The 19,724-nt window shown below is 41.4% G+C and overlaps 1 protein-coding gene across 1 annotated transcript in view; it reads left to right on the forward strand.

Annotated features, from left to right (window-relative positions):
• LOC118106476 (calsyntenin-2) overlaps positions 1 to 19,724 on the forward strand; it is a 259,141-nt gene that overhangs the window by 174,191 nt on the left and 65,226 nt on the right. The window contains exons 6-7 of the mRNA XM_035155049.2: positions 16,169 to 16,354; positions 18,153 to 18,410. Coding sequence (XP_035010940.1) covers positions 16,169 to 16,354; positions 18,153 to 18,410 — 444 coding nt within the window. The remainder of the gene's footprint in view (positions 1 to 16,168; positions 16,355 to 18,152; positions 18,411 to 19,724) is intronic.

Consider the following 19,724-nt stretch of genomic DNA (forward strand, 5'->3'; position numbering starts at 1 on the left):
GGGGATATTTAATAGGGCTAGTGGTTGTTGAATTAAAGGCAGGCTTGTGTCGACAGGCTACTGTGGGAATGTCAGAGATGAGCACACACACACTCACACACACACTTAAAAGATGGGTTTTCTGTCGGTAGAAAAACAGTAATCTGTCTGTTCAAATTAGCTATGGTCTCTGGTTTGGGACTGCAGGGTTCAGCTGTGTGTCTGTCCTGACTTATCACACGTCCTCACTCAACTGGTGGAAACTCTGATGGGTAGTGCCTTTATACACACACACACACACACACACACACACACACACACACACACACACACACACACACACACACACACACACACACACACACACACACACACACAGGCTGTGTAGGAAATCACTCACTCACTTAGCAACCCCTACTTGACTAGGGTCTTCTATGTAGAGGACTATATAGTGAGCTCATCAGCCAAAGGAAAGAAACATTTTCGGACAGTGCTGATAATTACATCATTGCATGATGGTATATATTGCTTGGTTACTGACTCGGTTGTACACTACTTTTCATGATGCATTGTGGGAAACAATGAGTGTTCAAAAAAATTCTCTGAACATTCGGACAGCAATACAAGATGGCAAACTCACTATATTGTGGACTAGTTATTAGTAAGAGATTTTGGACACAGCCATGTTAAAGTGTTTTCTTCACCATATCAGCATTTTCTTTTCTTGTAACTTACCTACCTCTTACTTTATTGTTAACTCTGCCTAGCCTACACACACTGTTAGGATTTGTCTCTACTTGTTACTTCTGAACATGCAGTATGTTCTTTTACATGTCTTCTAATGCACATAGCCTGGATGTTTCTGTTCTTCCACGCTACACAGCCAGGTGTTATTTCGTTTCTAGCTTGTGTCTTAGTAGGGTTCACTTACTTGTTCCACAGCCATCTTGATGCCTTCTCTGCAGTATCTGTAATCGTCCTGATGCTTCAATTCCTGTGGAGTCCCATAATGCCAAACAGCTTGAAGGCCACGTGTAAGGAGAGAGCTGATGAAACTCTTGCAGCGAGCCTCAGTGGTCACATATTGTGCATGCTGTCTTCAGCTCTGGTTTTTGCCCACCAGGTCAGCAGACCGGACTTTCTCCCAGAGGCCTCCTCCATCCCATCTCGTGGAGGACAGTCAATTAAAGCAGGAGCATTTGCTTTGCTATTTCAGCCACAGGACCATGTCAATCTTCAGCTGTCATTACCAAGTGTCAGCAAGACGCCCACTTGATAATCTTCAGTACAAAGTCAGTTATCACCGTCATTGGGTATAGTTATGTTGCTACTGACAATCCCTGTGTAGATGGCGCCTGTTAGTGCACCTCGTCCTTATGCCACTGGGAGCCTATTAGGCCTTCAGACAGCAACTCAGGATATGTTCCATATGCGCTCACAACTTGAACACACTGGTGTTTCTGGGCTAGGAAAGACAAGGTAACCTGACTGGATTGGGTATTTGATCCATGGTGGTTCAGCATTCTAGAGCTCTGAAGTGTTCTGGCAGTCATAGGCTTGCTGGTTTGGAGTCCATGTGTCTTGTTGTTGCATTCCTGCCACCCTGCTAGCCACCCCAATCTCGTCGAGGACACACGTGTGACACCTCTCCTTCCTTTGGTTCGCTTGTGGTGAGGTGTTGGAGCGCTGACAAACCGTGACCACACTGTTGCCACTCTTCTTACCAGCACATATCTCAATCTATTGCTTCATTGTTGAATGTGGAATATATAAATATATATATACATAATTACACTAATTAAGAAGTGTTGTTGTGGCAGCTTTTGAAAACATGCAAATTACATCCCAGCTTTGGGATAATCAGATAGTGGAAGCCAACAATGCAAAAAGGCTCAAAACAAGAAACTCTATTTTAACTTGCTTCTGCTTGTCCAAAGCAATTCAAAACTTTTCAATCTCTCAAAGTGAATCTCTTATCTTGTCTCTCCATCTTGCTCCTTCTCATTGGCCCCAGAGAAAATCATACACACGAACCTACACACCAGAGAAACTAATCATGGAATGAGTGGACAGAGGGAAGATAAGTGACGTAGCAGGCTAGAGCTTCTTCTCTTCACCGGTTGAGATGGTTATCTGTTTTATTTGGTTTATCACATAGTTTCTAGAACAGCAATGGAAAGTTGATGGTGACAGTTTTATCAGCCAATCTCAGCCACTTGTTTCTGTTTTCCTAATTCCTTTATTAAAAAAAATAGTCATTTGTATCTTTAAATTTACATTTAAGTGCATTAACCTCCAAACCTTAACCGTAAGTTGCTGAAGTTAGCTGCTGCATATCATCAGGGTCTTCTGGTGAGGCCTACAAAAATTAAACACTTTCATTTAATTTTATAGTTGTGCAATCTCTGAGCCCATCGGCTATTGTCTGATGACAAATTAGCTTCTGGGCACAACGGCCAATGTTTTGGGGCTTTCGAGTGATTACAGCAGATAACAGGGCCAAGGCTCTGGCTTCCGTTCACCGTACACCATTTACAGTCCAACTAGTTTCTTTTACATGAGTCAAATGTAATATAACACAAACAGTGATACTTTTTGTAAGTTTTTTAGACCCAGACAACATTTGGGCTTATCTCTACTAACAGCTATCTGTATATGAATGCAGATCAATTAAAAAGCCGGTAGCCGATGCGTTTTGGTCGAGGTGCTCTGCCTCTTTTTCTCTCCACATGGTTTGTTTACCTGCAAGCAACGGAAGCCTGCTCAAACGAGAAAAGGCAAGGAGCTCCAGTAAGGAACCACCAGTGTCTGCAAACTGTTGAAAATACAATGTGCAGATAAAAAAAGTCTAACACAGGTCTTATCTAATGTTGGAAAAAATTGCATTCATGGTTTTCAGAAAATCAAATCAATGCTACAGAGCCATATCAGAGGCAATTACTTTATTTTTCTCAGTAAATGTGAGGTAATCAGTAAAAATACAGGGTTCACATTTCAAAGTAATCCAACTGGGATAATCACTTCCATGTATGTGATTGGTTTGCACACCACCTTGTTTAATGCCAAGTTGAGCCTGGATATTTTTTTTTTACTGGACAAGAACACTGCCCTGCTGGATTTGCTCTGTCCAAGTAAACAAGAAGCCAACATTTTTACACTGGGTTAAAGTTGGCCTTAATGCAGCTTTACTGCTGTTGCAAACTGGACAACAGGAAATGCAAAATATTTTTAACCACGATCATTTATCAAAAACAGCACCGGTAATGGTGATTCTTTTTTAACAGCATATCCACAACCAACATGTTTCTCTTCTTCCCGATAAGACCTTGTCTGAGGCCCGTGTGAGTCACTGTCTCCATAAACTTAAGTTAATGGGTTTATAGTGTGACACTCGAAAGATGGGCATAGTAGAAAGATAGAACCTCTTGTACCAAACTATTGAGCACAAGGTCACAGTTAGTCTGTTGTCTGTTGTCTGTTGTCTGTCTACAATAAGCATCTCTCAGACACTCTACGCTCTTCACGAATAGACAGTCTGACGTCAAAGGTTGCAATGACCCTTACTAAGTTATTTCAATAAGAAATATGCAGAATTTATATAATACATTCGCTGAAATATGTACAATGTGTTAGACACATAAAGTAAAGTGAGCTGGAAATATGTGAGCCACCTGTGTTCTATGAACCAGACCGTTTGTGCTTTACAACTGTAAACAATGTGCTTAATGTCCCATTAAACCTGTCCCATTAAATGTGCTCTACTTACCTGTAAAATACAAGCCAGATCCATTTCTGTGTATGCCCTCTACTGCAGGTGGAGTCGTCGCACACACACACACACACACACACACACACACACACACAGTGTACACAAATACATACATACATGTGTGTGTGTGTGTGTGTGTGTGTGTGTGTGTGTGTGTGTGTGTGTGTGTGTGTGTGTGTGTGTGTGTGTTTATATAATTGGAGCAATACCACATATATGTGTACATATAGGTGGGTTTTTTTTGATTATGAGAATTACATTAATAAGATATTTTGAAAGGCATACATCTATAAGTCTCACATCTTACAAAGCTCAGAGCAAAAAAACAAGCCCCGAGGTCAAAATTACTGCTTGCACAGCTCAGAGACAGGAGTGTGTGGAGGCACAGATCGGGGGGAAGACTACAAATACAAATTCTGCCACATTAAAGATTCATACGTCTAACAGTGGCCTTTATAATTCTCTGAGGAACAAGTGTGAAACAATCAGGAGTTTTCAGAGCCTTGGTAAGAGGTGACCAAGGACCCTTGGTCACTCTGGCTGAGCTCCCTGGGATCCTTTGTTGAGATAGAAGAAACTTCCAACATTGTCTGTAATTTCCCTTCAGTATCTTTTTTTCCCTCTTTGATGAGGAATTTTCGAACATCCTCACACATTATATGCCACTATATATTAGTGTTAATTGTATATTACACATCATATCTGTACAGGAGAATAGTGCCTGTCTAAATTCCCTTCTCTCTCTAAGCAGTACCCAGGTCAGGTTGTAGATAAAGGACCAACCAACAGAACATTGTAGTGTCTACGTTGAGGGGCTTTCATATCTAACTCCGATGCCTCAGACAGAGAGACACGTTCTGCTCACATTCTGCATTTTTGCCTCAATCCTAGCAAATACTATATTATTATAAATATTATTTTCAAATTTCTGCAATACAAGTTAATTATATTTGGCAAAACAAAAGTTGTCGGAGGCTCAAAACGACAGATTACATTGTGTTAGCAGGAAAGTTGGTGGAAAGATGAAAGCCAACCTCAGCGAGAAAATCTGAGATCAACACAGGGTCTCAGGCATTTTCTGTCTTTGAGGACAGGAGTTGCATTTTCTGCTTGACTCTCCAGTACGCCCTTCAAGTGTGTGCGTGCGTGTGTGTGTGCGTGTGTGTGTGGCAGCCAATGGTCCTGATCTCTGATAAGAGTAGGAAGAGGATGAATTAAAGAGGGGAAAAAGGAAAATAAATGGCTCGGCACTTCCTTTTCCCATTTCCTCTAACCTCCTCCTCCTCTCTCACTTGCTCTCTAATCTCACACTGTGGCTGTCTGCCTGCTGCTCCTGCTCTTTTCATCCCCTCTGGTTTCCCCTTATTACTCTCATTGTTTCCATTCTGTCCTATATGTGCCTATGTCTTGCTTTTTTTTTCTTACTCTGTACTCTTTATTTCCTCTTTTCTTTGTGGGGGTTGATTCTTTTCTTTACTTTTCTGTTCTGTTCCCTCTCATCTTGCCATCCGGCTTATCAGTTCACCCCTGTGCTTCTTTTGTTCTCTCCATCTGTCTCTCCTCTCTAATAGCGTGCACTAGTTTGAAGTGAGAATCCAGTATTCTACAGTGTAAATCACAGTCACCAGACCCTCCTCCGATACTCCTCTTTTCATTGACATCACAACTAAATGCCCATTTCCACAACCCCAAACCTGAACATAATTTTAACCTGAACTTTAAAACCAATCCTTGACCCTCAACCAGCCCTTTGAGAGCATTGTCCAAAAAGCCCTCCATTGTGAATTTTCTCTTGTCTCCTTCAACACATGGTTTACATTGACAGAAATGCATCGACTTTTTATTTCATCTGCATTAATATGCATTAATATGCAGATAAGCCAAAATGTCATCTGGAAATAAAACAAAAGTATCACTGGTTGTGTTTCGTGTGGAGAAACGTTTGACTTGTACGATTAAATAAATGGTGTATGGCGAGTTTTAGCCTAGATATCCGGGGTCTACACTTGAAGCACCAAAAATTGGGGCCACGAGATTATGCGAAGGGTACCATTTTAACACTCTCCATGCCTGTCTGAGGGGATCCAATATTACTAATTGGTCAACAACTACACATAGGATTATGTAGTTGCTAGGAAGACTCCTGTTTATCCGAGTTGCTGATGTCTTTTGGGGAGTTTTCCCCCTGCACACTGGGACAATAGTGTACTGTCTCCACTGTCTCCCCAACTTTGAAATATAACAAACTTGTTTTCCTCCATCCTTTATGGATTTGTAGGTCAGGATGTCTTTTTCTCCTCTCCACCATGAAGACATGCCTGGCCTCAGACCCATTAAAGACTTTAAAGTGGGGACATTCAGTTTGTTTATGGACCCAAGGTGTCGCCTTTCTTCTCTTCCACAATTAAACCATCACATTGATGTAAAATAGTGACGAAACCAACCCATTCCCCAGGACGGACCAGCTTTTATCACCTAAGAGAGATTTACGATAGCCAACTGGACACAAGGCAAATGGAAGCAAACAAGCACAAATCTCCACAGAATGAAAATGAGTTTCAATAAGACATCATGTCTGATTAATACTGTGGTGCTTCTCCAGGGAGGCTAACATCAAAGAGAACCGAACTCATCACCAGAGATTGCATTTTCATAGACAGCTCACTCACACTCAAGCTAATGTTCCTGCCTCTTCCTCTTAACACTCATATATCACACAATCCTGAAGCCACGCAACACGAGATCCCTCCTCTTTGAATAACATGGATTAGCTGTTCCACTAGTCGGGAATATAGATCACATTACTCAGCATATGTTGTCATGTAAATTTATTAAAATCCCTAGATTTCTATCCCATAAAATGCTCCATATGTGAAATGTGCTATGTCACCATAATGCCAGCATCACTCCCATTTTATGTTTTTACCTGATGATAAGGTGGAATAAAGGGTATACACATATATGGGTATTCCCTACATATATGCACGAAACACACACACGCACACACACCACACACACACACACACACACACACACACACACACACACACACACACACACACACACACACACACACACACAAGAGTCAAATACACATTACATACCAGCACACACGTTTATATTGCTACATTCCTCCGCCCTTGTCTGTTTCCTTCACAGTGCCACTTCAGTGTCAAGGTGACATTGAGCAAACAAAGACACAGCCAGAGAGGGAGTAAGAGATGGATACAACAGAAGGGAACTGAATTACACCTGGAGGAAAGGTTTTGGTGAAGGGAACGACTGGTGCTGCAATCATAAAGCTGAAGTTGAGATGTCATTTCACCAATCAATCTAAAGTTATATTGCATTTTGACCTTCAGGCTACAACCTTTGGGTATGTACTAAAAAGGGTGATGCTGGAAAGCCTCCCTGTGAGGAGAGCAGACCCTGAGGCAGACATGCTGCAGGGATTAAATAGTATATCCCAACCAGCCCTGGATTCCCTCAGGATCCCCCATGAGGAGATAGAGGACATGGATGTCTTGAGTAGTCCACTTAGCCTGCTGCCACAGTGAAAATAAAGACGTTGAAAAGGGAAGCACCTTTTTTGGCTCTTTTTTACAGTTTCAGTGTCTTCACTTTAAACAGCCAGGATTAAACTGTCATTTTCACTCAATCCTCATAGGCAGCAAAAGAATTAGGCTCACTCTGGACATGAAATTGGGGGGTTTTGGGAGGCTTCCTGCCAAATCCTGCAGAATGAGAAATTGTGTAATTTCATTATCCTATAAATCATCCCATTAAAAACTGTAAAAGACCATTTTAACAGAAGTTTGTTTCTATCTGCTCAGCGCAGGTTTGCTCACAGAGTAGAGTTCCTGCACTATGGACAGATCTCAAACTTATGTTGTGACATTTGAAATGTTATGGTAAATGATACTCATCATATCAATATTGTTTCTAAACTTGTTTTAAAGAGACAACATTTTATAACTATTCAAAGAGGACACTGGCCATTTTGCTATGTTTTCAGAAGATTTGTTGAATATAAAAAACAATGTTAAGATTACTTAAAAGCTGCACTAGTCAAAATTGTATATTAATCTGTGTAATGTGTGAACGGTCACTCACAGTGATGATCCCAGCATAGAAAGAACAATCAGTGTGGTAAGAACTACCTAAAATGACAGAAACTATCTTGAGAAAAATGTGTTTGATGTACACTTTGATAGTTTTTTTTATTTTTGTCCAAGTCCCATCCACTAACATTGAGGAGGCAGGGTTTATGACCTATACTTCAGCAAGTCACCAGGGGGCGATAAGGTTGATTTGGCCTCACTTTTGGGGAGCTGCTCTGTCAGACATCTTTATATACAGTCTCAACCAGTCGCAGCACAAAGTTATCATCTAATGTGTGAAAAGAATGACGTAACGAAGCAAGCTAAAGACCGAAGTTAAAAGAAGAGCTAACACTGAACACTAATGTTGCTCCATGTCTGCTACATGTGTACACAGGCCATTGTTTGATAACGCATTCCCTCTATAAGCATTGTCAACAGATGATATGTTGCTGTTTTTGCTGAGCTTTGTTGCATCCAAGTGGCCAAATAATCAATTATTGTAGGTTCAAGTGGAGTCAGAGTGATTTGCTTTTGACTGTTGTGATTTCAAACACACCGTGACACAGTGTTTTCTTGGCTAGTTGACGAGTGATTGATCCCCAGCCATGTCCTTATTGAAAACCTTCAGAGATAGACTCAAGCCAACAAGGTGATAAAAATCATTACATATAGGACCCATATCAAAAGTCACTGATGTGTAGATTACCACTTGAAAACAGTGCAGATCCCCCCCTCTATCTAGACGCATAGCATCATGCTTGCATCGTGGAACATTCCACCATTTTGTTCGACAACATTCAAGAAGAAAAAGTTCTCCTCGATGGCACAAAGAGCATGTGTGAGAGCATTTAAATGAGTGCCTTCGTGGCCTGTTGGAAAAGAGAGAAGGAGGGATGGAAGGAAAAAAGAGGAGGAACCAGAGAGATGGCGCTCTCTGAAGGGGAGTGAGATAGACGAGGACATGGAGAGGAAAAGGGAAGGAATGGAAAAGAGGAGAGGAAAGGAGATCTCTTTTAAATGGAAATTGGCTCCCCCGCTGATGGCTGGGACGAGTAATGACGACCCCCCTGACTACTGAACTTGGTGTCAGCATTTTTATATGGCGCGTGCATGCACACACAAACACACACACACACACACACACACACACACACACACACACACACACACACACACACACACACACACACACACACACACACAAACTATTAACACAATCATCCACACTTCTACGAACACATTTAATAGCACGCAAGAACTCACTGATGACACACACACAAACACAGAGCAGGAGAGGAACTCCTCAACATCCCCCAGAGATGGGGAACAGCGTGAAAGTGTGATGATGCATCATTTTCTTAAGCACCTCCATCCATCTTTCTTCCCTCTCTCTGCTTTTCACACTCCTCCGTTGAAGGAAGATGCTGCAAACTCAACTCAGCTGTGCTTTTTTTCTGTAGATGTACAGCAGTTGACTACATATGCTTACACACTGTACCTGAGTTTGGGCTACAAACATAGTACACCCGATCTGTCTATTCTCCATTTATGTCTGTTGATGAGACTGTCAGAGTCGAAACATTTTAAGATTTTATATTCTAAACAACATGTGATGATAAGTGGTCCCTGTTGTAACATTTGGACCAGGATCTTTCAGAAACCTGGGGCCATGCACAGGTGCTGATGAGGTACAACTTACTAGTTTCAGCAGATGAGTCGGACTCCATCTCCAACTGTGAGCCTCTCTGCACTTGAGAATGAATCAAACTGAAGCAGCAACTGCAAGTAGTGCAGATGCCCTGAATCAAGTTCAAACTAGACCAAGTAGAGTAAACCACATACTGTATGTCCAGCTCTTATCTCTGTCTTTCTGTCAGTCTGTGTGTGGAGTGCATATCTCTAAAACCCTTAATCGCCTTCACACTTGGCGTGTGTAAGGATCCAAGGAAGTGCAGTGTTGAATTTGGTGCCATTTGGACATGTGATTCGTTCAGAATAAATCAGTGACCAGCGCTCTGTAGCAGCAGTGGCTGCATGGACTCATCAGTGTAAGTGATGTTGTTGATCTTGGCAACAGCATGTTCACTGTGTCCCTGACAGCTGTAAAAACAACTGATTCTGTCAGGGTTCGGCTTCACTGAACTTTAAATAAACAGGTGAACGCTGCATGGCGTCAGAACTCTGTGAAGTCCTGCAGCCGGTCTTTACTTGCTGTAGATCACTGTTTGAGAAAGTCAACTGCAACCAGTATTACCACAGCCCATTCCTCACAGGCAGGTTTAGAACAGGCACTGCTCTAGTTGAAAAGTAAAACAGACACGTATGACATTCTGTATCTGTCCCTCTGGATCAGCCACCAAGTTTGGTGCAAATCAATTCAGTAGTTTCTGCATGATCCTGCTGACAAGTAAACACACACTCAAAGGTTAATCGTAACCTTTTGGATGGAGGTAAATAATAAAGTTCTCTGAATTATATCACAGTAGCGTTAAAGGCTCCAGTATTCATCCCCTTCTGTTGGATAAATAGCATTCAAGGGTTCGTGGAAAGTTCAGTACAATTACACAGAGAAGTCATGGTTTGATTAGAGGTGTTAAACACATTAAATCGTGGCTATAAAATCTAGTGTACAGTATAACAGAAGCTTCCTAATAGGTTGGCCTTATGTATTAGTGTTCATATCTCACTGATAATGTACAGTACTAACATGTGGATTCTATATTTACACTGAGGACAATTACTCAAGGTAAGTCTTAGATTATAATACATCAGCATTAACATATTCATCTTTTCATATGCAGGTTGCAACCAAGTGTAAAAAACCTGTTAATGCGCGCTCACACATACATATGAAAATGTGTTTTTTTTTTTGTCATGATCCAGTGAGGAGTTTGTACGTGTGCACTGGAGAACCAGCTCCACAAGGTCGTTTTCATGTCTGCCTCACTTCCTCACTCTTCCTCTGCCTTTTGTCTTTCTAGCATATTCACAGAGAAAAGAACTCTTGGGCTTCACTGTGTGAGTTCTGCTCAGTGAACTGCTGGCAAGCACACAACTCAATAGAGACCAAATAGCTGCCTATTAAACCTACACTGCTTGTAAGACAGCTGGGCTTTAGTGCAAGTCTGTGTTCTGAGTTATTGTGCCTGTGCATCAGCAGTGAGCATAAATGTGTATAGTGTGTGTGTGTGTGTGTGTGTGTGTGTGTGTGTGTGTGTGTGTGTGTGTGTGTGTGTGTGTGTGTGTGTGTGTGTGTGTGTGTGTGTGTGGGTGTGTGTACGTGTGTGTGTGTAGTGAATGCATTTGCAGTTTTCTCTGCAGGCATGAGAATCACAGTGCTTTTTTTGTGTAATTTTTTCGGGATGTAAACTCTCGATGTGCGCATGTGTTCCTCCTGTTTGTGTTGTCAGGGAATTCAGGAGCTCGTGCTGCACCTGTGAGAGACAGCATCACCAGCAGCAGTGTCCTACAGAGACATTTGGATACGAATACATTATTTAGCAGAAACACAAATGCAGCTCAGCTCAGGAACCTCTGCTTCATACATGAGAGCAGGCCTCCCAAAAAACAAACCTTGTATGACTGCTCAGCGTGATGTACACATACAGACACTTTACCACTGAGACAATGCAGAACATATCCAAACCTGTCTATCAAATAAGTCTTATTTAAAAATTGAATAATTCTGCAGAACAATGTACTGCTACAAACCAGCTGTATATAGAAATGTAGAAATGTAGAATGTGACATATCACAGGTGAACTCACATTATGATCACTTTTATCATCATGACATTTTGACCATGGTCACAATGGTATCAAATGCTACATTATATTGTGTAAGAAAATGAAATACTATACAAAATATTATTGGGAAGCCCAAAGGCAAGAGAGAAGATTATATTTCAGTATTTGATTTTCCAAGTCTCAAGTGATTATTATGATGAGGTGTTTATGAATCAAGAAAAGGATCGTTTGCCTAAGTTCCTTCTTTTAACTATACAGGTGAAAACTACATTTTTGTGTAATATTCATTCTGGCCGCAAGAGGCTGAAGCGCATTACTGATGACTGATTCGGCCGGATGATATTTAATTTATCTTTTTAAACTACTACTGTACTGTGTGGTATAAAGTTACTGAACGTGACATTACGTTCATTTAATGCAATGTCTAATTTTTTCTAGAATTTAGTCGGTACTGATCTGCCATCAGAATTAGCTATTATGATGTTAGTCGTGAGGCTTCTAAGTGGCAAGTGAAAAACGTATCGTTCGTGGAACCAACAGCTACAAATTTGCCTAAGTAGACTGTAGGCTACAGCTAATGTTAACTTACTGTAACAGTCTTGGTATTTGGCATATTAAAGTGGGATGTGTCACAAGTCAAACTTATAATAAAAACATATAAATGTGACTTTTGGACAGTTGCTAATGGAATAAGATTATTTGTATGTAGTAAATAAAAATAAAAATATACCCCTACAAATCAAATTCACAATTTACCAAACAAGAATCCAGGTCTGCATTCAAAATGCTAGGTAGTACTTAAAGTGTCAAAAATGATGCATCTCTATGCAGAAAAGATGCATTAATGTATTGTTTTCATGTTGTAGCTGGAGGAGGTGAAGCTAGACTGTGAACTACTTTATGCTGCTGGCTACACTAGTTTAACAGTAAAAGATTTTTGTCTTCTGAAATGTTGTGTAAATTGGCTTGAAATCAAAATGCCCAACTTAATTACAAATTGTAATTGTAATAGTACAGACCTTGAGCACATCATGTCCATTCTTCCCCTGCAATAGTCAATCTGGCACTGTCTGTATTCTCTGCGTTATGAAAGTCATTTCATTTCTGAATGAGAGTCTATAAAGGCACAGTCTGTTTAACACACACAGAGCAAGATGAATATTCTGTCATTATGCAGTCATAAACAGGTAAAAGGCTGAACTGCCAAAAGACCTCCACAATTCATTATACATGTCTGTGTGACAGAAATAAAATACAAAAAACGGTCACAACACAGGTGGCAGAGAATCAATACGTACAGCTACAGATTGTGTTATTTAATGCGAGTGCATCAATGCTTAAAAACCATGGCAGAAAGAAGGACGGTTATAGAGGTGTGGAATAGTTTCTTTTGTCTTACAGGAATGCAATCATCGATAAAAGAAGCCATTCAAAAAATTTGGCTCCGATTCAAGGCATAAATGTGTGTCTTAGTTTTCTCCATGAAAACACTTCAGTCGGCTACAGTCCAGTGGGTTTTTGGCAAAAGACCTTTTCTCCATTTCATCGCTGTTTCCCATTATTAAAGATAAATGCCACTACTTAATATTTGTTAATGGAGTGAAACTATTTACATGGGCCGTATCTAAGCCTGAGCTGTAGAATGAAAAGCTGCTCCAGCCTAGTGGTGATTGCATCTCTTTTCATTTTCTTTTCTTTTCCATCTCATATTTGTAGTTACTTCATTGTTTTACTTTATGTGCTACAAAATGTGGCACTAACTACACTGGGCATTGAGAGTCAACTGAACCAGTAACAGATATCTAAGCAATGAACTCACTGTGAGCTCCATTCATTTGAGGGGAGCTGCAGATTCAGGTGAAAAGTCTTGCTATGAGTGAACCCCTCTCACATTGTCACATTATGTTTTGCATTCATATGACAGTGTATCCACTCTAAGTTCACACAAAAGGCATATCCCAGTCTGGAGCTCATAAAATAGAATGCACCCACAGCTAACATTGTAGGGGTTAGAACTGGCTTGGGTTAAATAACGTCAATGCCAGTCAGTTTTACAGGTTCTGGCGTAAAGATATAGAAAAGTAAGTATTCCCTACGACACTTAGAAACCAGCTGGAAATAAACAGTGTCAAGCTTCAGTAAATGATTTGACGGGCATACTGGCAACATCAAAAGAAACAGCTGCCCAGCTGGGGCATGAATATGTAAATGTAATGCCCTGCAGTCGGACAAGAGGCGGCCTGACTCTATGTATCCGTATGTCTGGAAAAAAACGCATTAGTGAGTGGATGCTGGTTACTGCCCCCTCCAGAAAAATAAACTACAGGCATTCACTCCATGAGATAAAAATCTATTAAGAGGTGATGAGAGCACAAGTGTCTTAATCTCTCCTCAGAGCCCACATAATTTACCATTCCTGTTTGCCCAATACTCTCTTACTCATAAACCTTAATCACCCACTTCCACACTCAACCCAAGCCGTCCTCCACATCTATATGCAAACTGTGTCCTCAACCCATTACCCCTAATTTATCCCTCCACTTTCCCACAGCTCCTTCCCAAGCATCCTTATTTAGGGTTTGCCTCATATACACGCCTTCCTCTCTGGAAATGGAGCCAGCGTAAAAGCGCTAAAGCCAAGCCCTGAACAGGTCATTTGACTCACCAGTTGTCCGTGGAGTATGTTATTACCAGTGCACCTGCCACGCCCCCTCTGCACACCTACATCTGAGGGTTGCACATCAATCTGGGTGTCCAATACTAAGCTGGAACCAGGACATGGTTTGCTAGCGTAGAATAAAGGGGGTGGAAAGGTAACATCTCCATACCAGCAGCTCTACAGCTCACTGGTTTATATGTAATCTACACAAACTATAACAATTTACATGGTGTTATGTGACCATCTATTTGCTGGGAGCTCTGACTTCCCAGAGCACTGTAATTGTCCGAGTCAGGCAACCTCAATTCCCCCATTTCTATTAAGCTAACTGTCACTCCAACTTCATATTGAATAGTCAGAGTCACACTTTTCTCATCTAACTCTAGACAAGAGGTCAAATCTGAGTATTTCTTAAAATGACAAATTATTCCATGAATGGCACAAAAACAAAATTCATCATGCAAGCAATGGCTAAAGGAGAGACAATTCAGTGAAGGAATAATTAAAATATGTAAATGTAACCAGGAATCTTAAAAAACTATATCTTTATATCACCATGGTTGAGCTAGCTGCTTTGCCATCATACTAAGTTCAATGCTGCTCATGCAGTCATTGCTGATGCAAGGTGTTTACACGATAAGGTTGATGTATAAAGGAGCCGTCACCAGATGGGGGGAAAGAGCTCTGCGTACATACAGTGCATACTGTAACTGTGAGCAAAGGACAAATGTGTGAAGGCTGAAGAAATGTATAAATCAGCAGAGCCCTTTGTTCTGGTGTCCTTTTTTCGCACTCATGAATGTGGTTTTGTTCTTGTTTATCGTGCGCAGTTGTCCGTGGCTATTCTCATCACAGTCACCAACAATCCCATAGTAACAGTGCTGCAGCAGCCCACAGTAATCGCAGTCTGGAGGAGGTAAATCAACTACAAAACAGATGCGGTGTGTGTATGTGTTTGGTCACAAGGTGGTGAGTGTGTGAGGAAGCGGACATGGCAGATTTAACAGGCTGGTGAGCAACAAAGGCCTGTTCCTCTTTTTCTGCTCCAGTCAGCTCGGCTTCATGCTTATGCCTCCAGCTACTAGCCAGCAATGCTCCATATCTAGATGGACAGATAGAAGCAGAGATGGATAGGAAGCAGACTGTGTGCACTAGCGACATTGATAAGATAGGAAGGGGGCACCCAGTTGATTTTGAGGTGCTACAGTTTGAATTTAAAGAGTTAGTTCCATGCAGCTTTGAAGCAACAACACTTTCAAGAGATGGTAACTGTACTGGCAGGCTTCTGAACGATCAAATGTTAGAAATATATGTTGAGGGCCTTTACAGCAATACCAATTCCTTTTTTCCCTGAGATAATGAGTGAGATCGGCTCTATGTAAACAATACCCAACACAGGCACGGGAATGTTGCAGTTCATTCTCGTTATCTCCGTCAGAGACTCTGATGCCAAACACAAATTCACACCTCAGAGGCTGGGGGAAAAAAGGAAGGAAAAAGCGAAAACATCCCAGACACACAAAATAATAGCCTGCCCACACAAAAAAACACAATTTCCAGCTGACAGGACAGACAGTGACAGCCTAATGACTACTGCCACTAATGCAAGTACTGCACTCTAACAACAATGCAGCAATTTCATTAGCTGGGAACATTCTGCCAGAAGGACATTGAGTTATGATGCCCAAAATATTAGTGACAGTGAAAATTGGAAATGGAGTCGTTTTTTTGGTGGTAGTCTAAATTGACAAAATTAGGTAAAAATGCGCAGCAACAAAAGCAAACAAGTAGATTTATGATTTCATATCGCTGAAGATAGTTGGTGTTTAGAAGCAGGGAGAACAGACTCTGCAGTTGAACCCATCTTCTCTGCCATCCTTAACAATGTGACTCCATCTCCCTCTATTCTCAGGTTGGAATAAACGAGTGGACTATGAGCCCGGAACAGGCAGTAAGCAGCTGTTTCCTAAGATGCACCTGGAGACCTGTGGTGAGCCGCTGTCGTCGGTGAGGACCACGGTGGAGCTGCAGACCAGTCACATCGGGAAGGGCTGCGACCGGGAAACCTACTCTGAGAAATCTCTACAGAAGCTCTGTGGTTGGTTTTACAAGCAAACATGAAAAAAACACATAATAATTCTGTATTTTGAAAGCCATAGCTGTTTTTTGTGTGAACGTCAAGAGACATCAAGAGAGCTGGCGTGTGGCAGTGAATCAATTGAGAGCTGGACTTATGGCTGTTTGGACAGTGGTGGATAAGTAGAATAAACAGCAGATGGGGGATCAAAGGTGACCTCTGACTGAGGCGGCAAACTTTAAGTTAGTGTATTGAATTAGAATTAAGCTGTAGCTAAAAGCATTAGTTGAATTCATGGTCTGAGTACCAGGGTCAGATAGGGCCTGAGGCGCCTCTCTCTGCCTTTTTTAAACTGACAACTGAAAGCTCCCAGTCCGCGTTGCTTTCTCATCTCCGCTTGTGTCCCTGGTAAACCCCTGCGCAAAATGAAGGCACCAGAATGGCAACTTAAAGCTGTGTCACTAATGATGTGACAGAGCGAGGGCATTACCCTCCCCAGATGCAGCCGCGCTTTCTCCTTGGTGACTGATGAGCAGCCGAGGTGCCGTGTCGGTGCCCAGAGCACCAACAAAGCAGCCGAGCCTACCCGCTCCCCACTCCCCGCCCACGCCGCACCGCCAGCAGGGGGGCTGGAGTCATCATCTTTGACTAACGGCCTTCACAAGCCCCATTCCAACTCATCTGAATGCATAACATCCCCTCCCTGTCTCCCCTGGCTCCCAGTCCATGCATGGTTTACCACTAAAGAGTCCTTTTCAGGTACCTCATAATCATTATCTGATAGCGAATAGAATAAATTGTAATTGCTTTTTGAAAGCACAATCAATTTGAGATAATGTACAAAGACATCGGGCAAAAGAAAAGGCTGCAGATGCTTCTCGGAGAAGTCGATGCGTATTTATTTACTGAGGGAATATAATTACTGGAGTCACAGTGGCATGAGTAAGAGTTAGAGAAAAAGAGCTTTAAGGATGAAGAAAAACATTAACTAATGTGCTAATGTTGTGTTATTAGCAGAAATGGACAGATTTTGTTTTGCAGTTGTTTGCCTGAGCAATGGAGACATGGTGCATACAGACATTTGTTCTCGGAACAGCATGTTTAGTGAATTGTTCTGATTTATCACCCCCCCATAAGCCATTATAAATGATTTATAAATGTGGTTTAAACACGCGAAATGCATTTTTCACTGTCTCAGAGGGGCAAAGATAGATTGGTAAGGGCACGTCAGATATATTGAGGAGCAAGGTGAGAAACGTGGCAAAAATATTGTTTGTCAAGGTGACAGCTTGAAAGCAGAGATTGTTCGGGACACAACACGTTAAGGTTATTGTGTCAAAGGAATGATGGAGTTGCTTTTTATAAGGAGGAAGAGGAAGGGGATAGGATGAGTTGGTGCAACGTGGTAATGAGTGCGTTTTGTCAGGACATACCGGAATCTCGTAACAAAAGTGTCGGCCGTTAAGAATTTATTCAATTGGTGGATTCACACCACACACTTGCTGTGTCTTTTATTTTTGTTTTACCATCATGCTCAGTCACTATGTCCTCGCTGCTGCCGTAGAGGCATGTGTACGTGCTACAGTTTGTTTGGAATTTGTGAACGATGACTCATCTCTTTCCTTTTGAAAGTCAGTTTCATTTGCCATGAATCAATACCCACATCCTCTATCCATCTCGGCCCATTGATTACATATTAAGCCCCGCCATCTGCCTTACTCATAAGTAATCATAGCCAAGGTTAGGCCAATATACACTGCCTATCTGCGCTGATTGTTATTGACACTGCTCCTGTCGAACCTTGTGTTTGTGACCTCAGGGGCCTCCTCGGGCAGCACTGACCTTCTCCCTGCCCCGAGTGCTGCCACCAACTGGACGGCGTCCCTGGTGACTGACAGTGGGAGGGACAGCGACTTGATCTTCAGATTTGATGGTCGTCAAGCAGCAAATATCCCAGACTGGGTGGTACCTCAGAATCTGACTGACCAGTTCACCGTAGCGACGTGGATGAAGCACGGGCCCAGTCCTGGACTCAGAGCTGAGAAGGAGACACTACTCTGTAACTCGGACAAGACTGGTGAGTGTGAGCCTGACAAGAATTGACACGCACATTGACTTTCCTCTCAACAAATCCCAAGACTACATCCAACAATGAATTGATCCCAGCTCTGTGTAGCCATCGTCTGTTGACGCCTTTACTTGTGTTCTATGGATGCTGTGTACACAGTAGTAAGATACACTTTTACACTGGCTGATGTGTTTCTTCATTAGGACTAAGATGGCCACTGTGGCTAATAGTCAGTGGATCCCTGCTAGAGAATAAATAGCTAACTAAATTCAAATATTAATTTGAAAATGGGGGAAAATATAATATTTGAACTGAAGGACATGTTAGAATTCAAAATATACAGTCCAGAAGTGCATCATACTGTCAGAAGTAGTTCATCTCATGATCAAGCAGAGGATGCTCACTTTTGGCTTGACCTACTGGATGTTCTCTTGACCTATCATTAAGAAAGCCAGAAATACTAAGTTGTTTTGCCATGAAAATGGAGGTCACTAGAAAGCAAAACCATCCTGAGAGGTTAAATCATGACACTGAAGCATCTGAGAAGTTGGCATGTGGAAGTATTTTGGCTTCTACACCAAAGAATGGGGTAGTATAGTCATAAGGTCTATGCAAATACATTTGAACAAATTGCATATCATGTCAACTTGATTTTTGAAAAAAGTGACAGCCTTACTGGAGTTCCAAATATGTATTAATGCACAGCAGAGAATAGTCCGGAACAAATGTCCCTTTTTCTGATGTTTGAGTTACATTTACTAAAAACTATAACTATAACTAAATAGCATTTTTTCTTTTTTAAACCAACTATATATTATGTTACATTTTATGCATTTTTAAAGATAAAGCTGAAGGCAAAGAGAAGGGACGTAAAGTATTGAGAAATGCACCTTTACACTTTTGGTTTGGGGCTTTTCAATGACACATGAACACGAGTCCATCCAGAGTTTGCTTCTGATTTGATGTGTTTCTGATTTGCATGTGATTCAATCAGATTGATTAACAACAAAACACAAATCAATTGAGTGGAGTAATTGATTCCATTCAAACCTCTCATTCTTGTACACGCTATCAGAACAGTTAATTGACAAGCGATGTAAGCAACAGGTTATTGCAGTTATTTTATTGTTTCACTGTAATGTCTTTTTCTATTCGCCCTGTGTTTTGTCATGCAAAACGCTATTTTGTTTTATTTACTTTACTACATAAAAATGACCATTAAAAGAATCTAATCTTATTTCATGTTAAGGCCTATTGTTAACATGATACATAGAGTAGATAAAGTCTAGGGCTCGTTAATGTTCCAGTAAAACAAAGTCAGTA

Source organism: Hippoglossus stenolepis, chromosome 4 (genome assembly GCF_022539355.2).
Source record: "Hippoglossus stenolepis isolate QCI-W04-F060 chromosome 4, HSTE1.2, whole genome shotgun sequence".
In the NCBI taxonomy this organism is placed as follows: Eukaryota; Metazoa; Chordata; class Actinopteri; order Pleuronectiformes; family Pleuronectidae; genus Hippoglossus; species Hippoglossus stenolepis.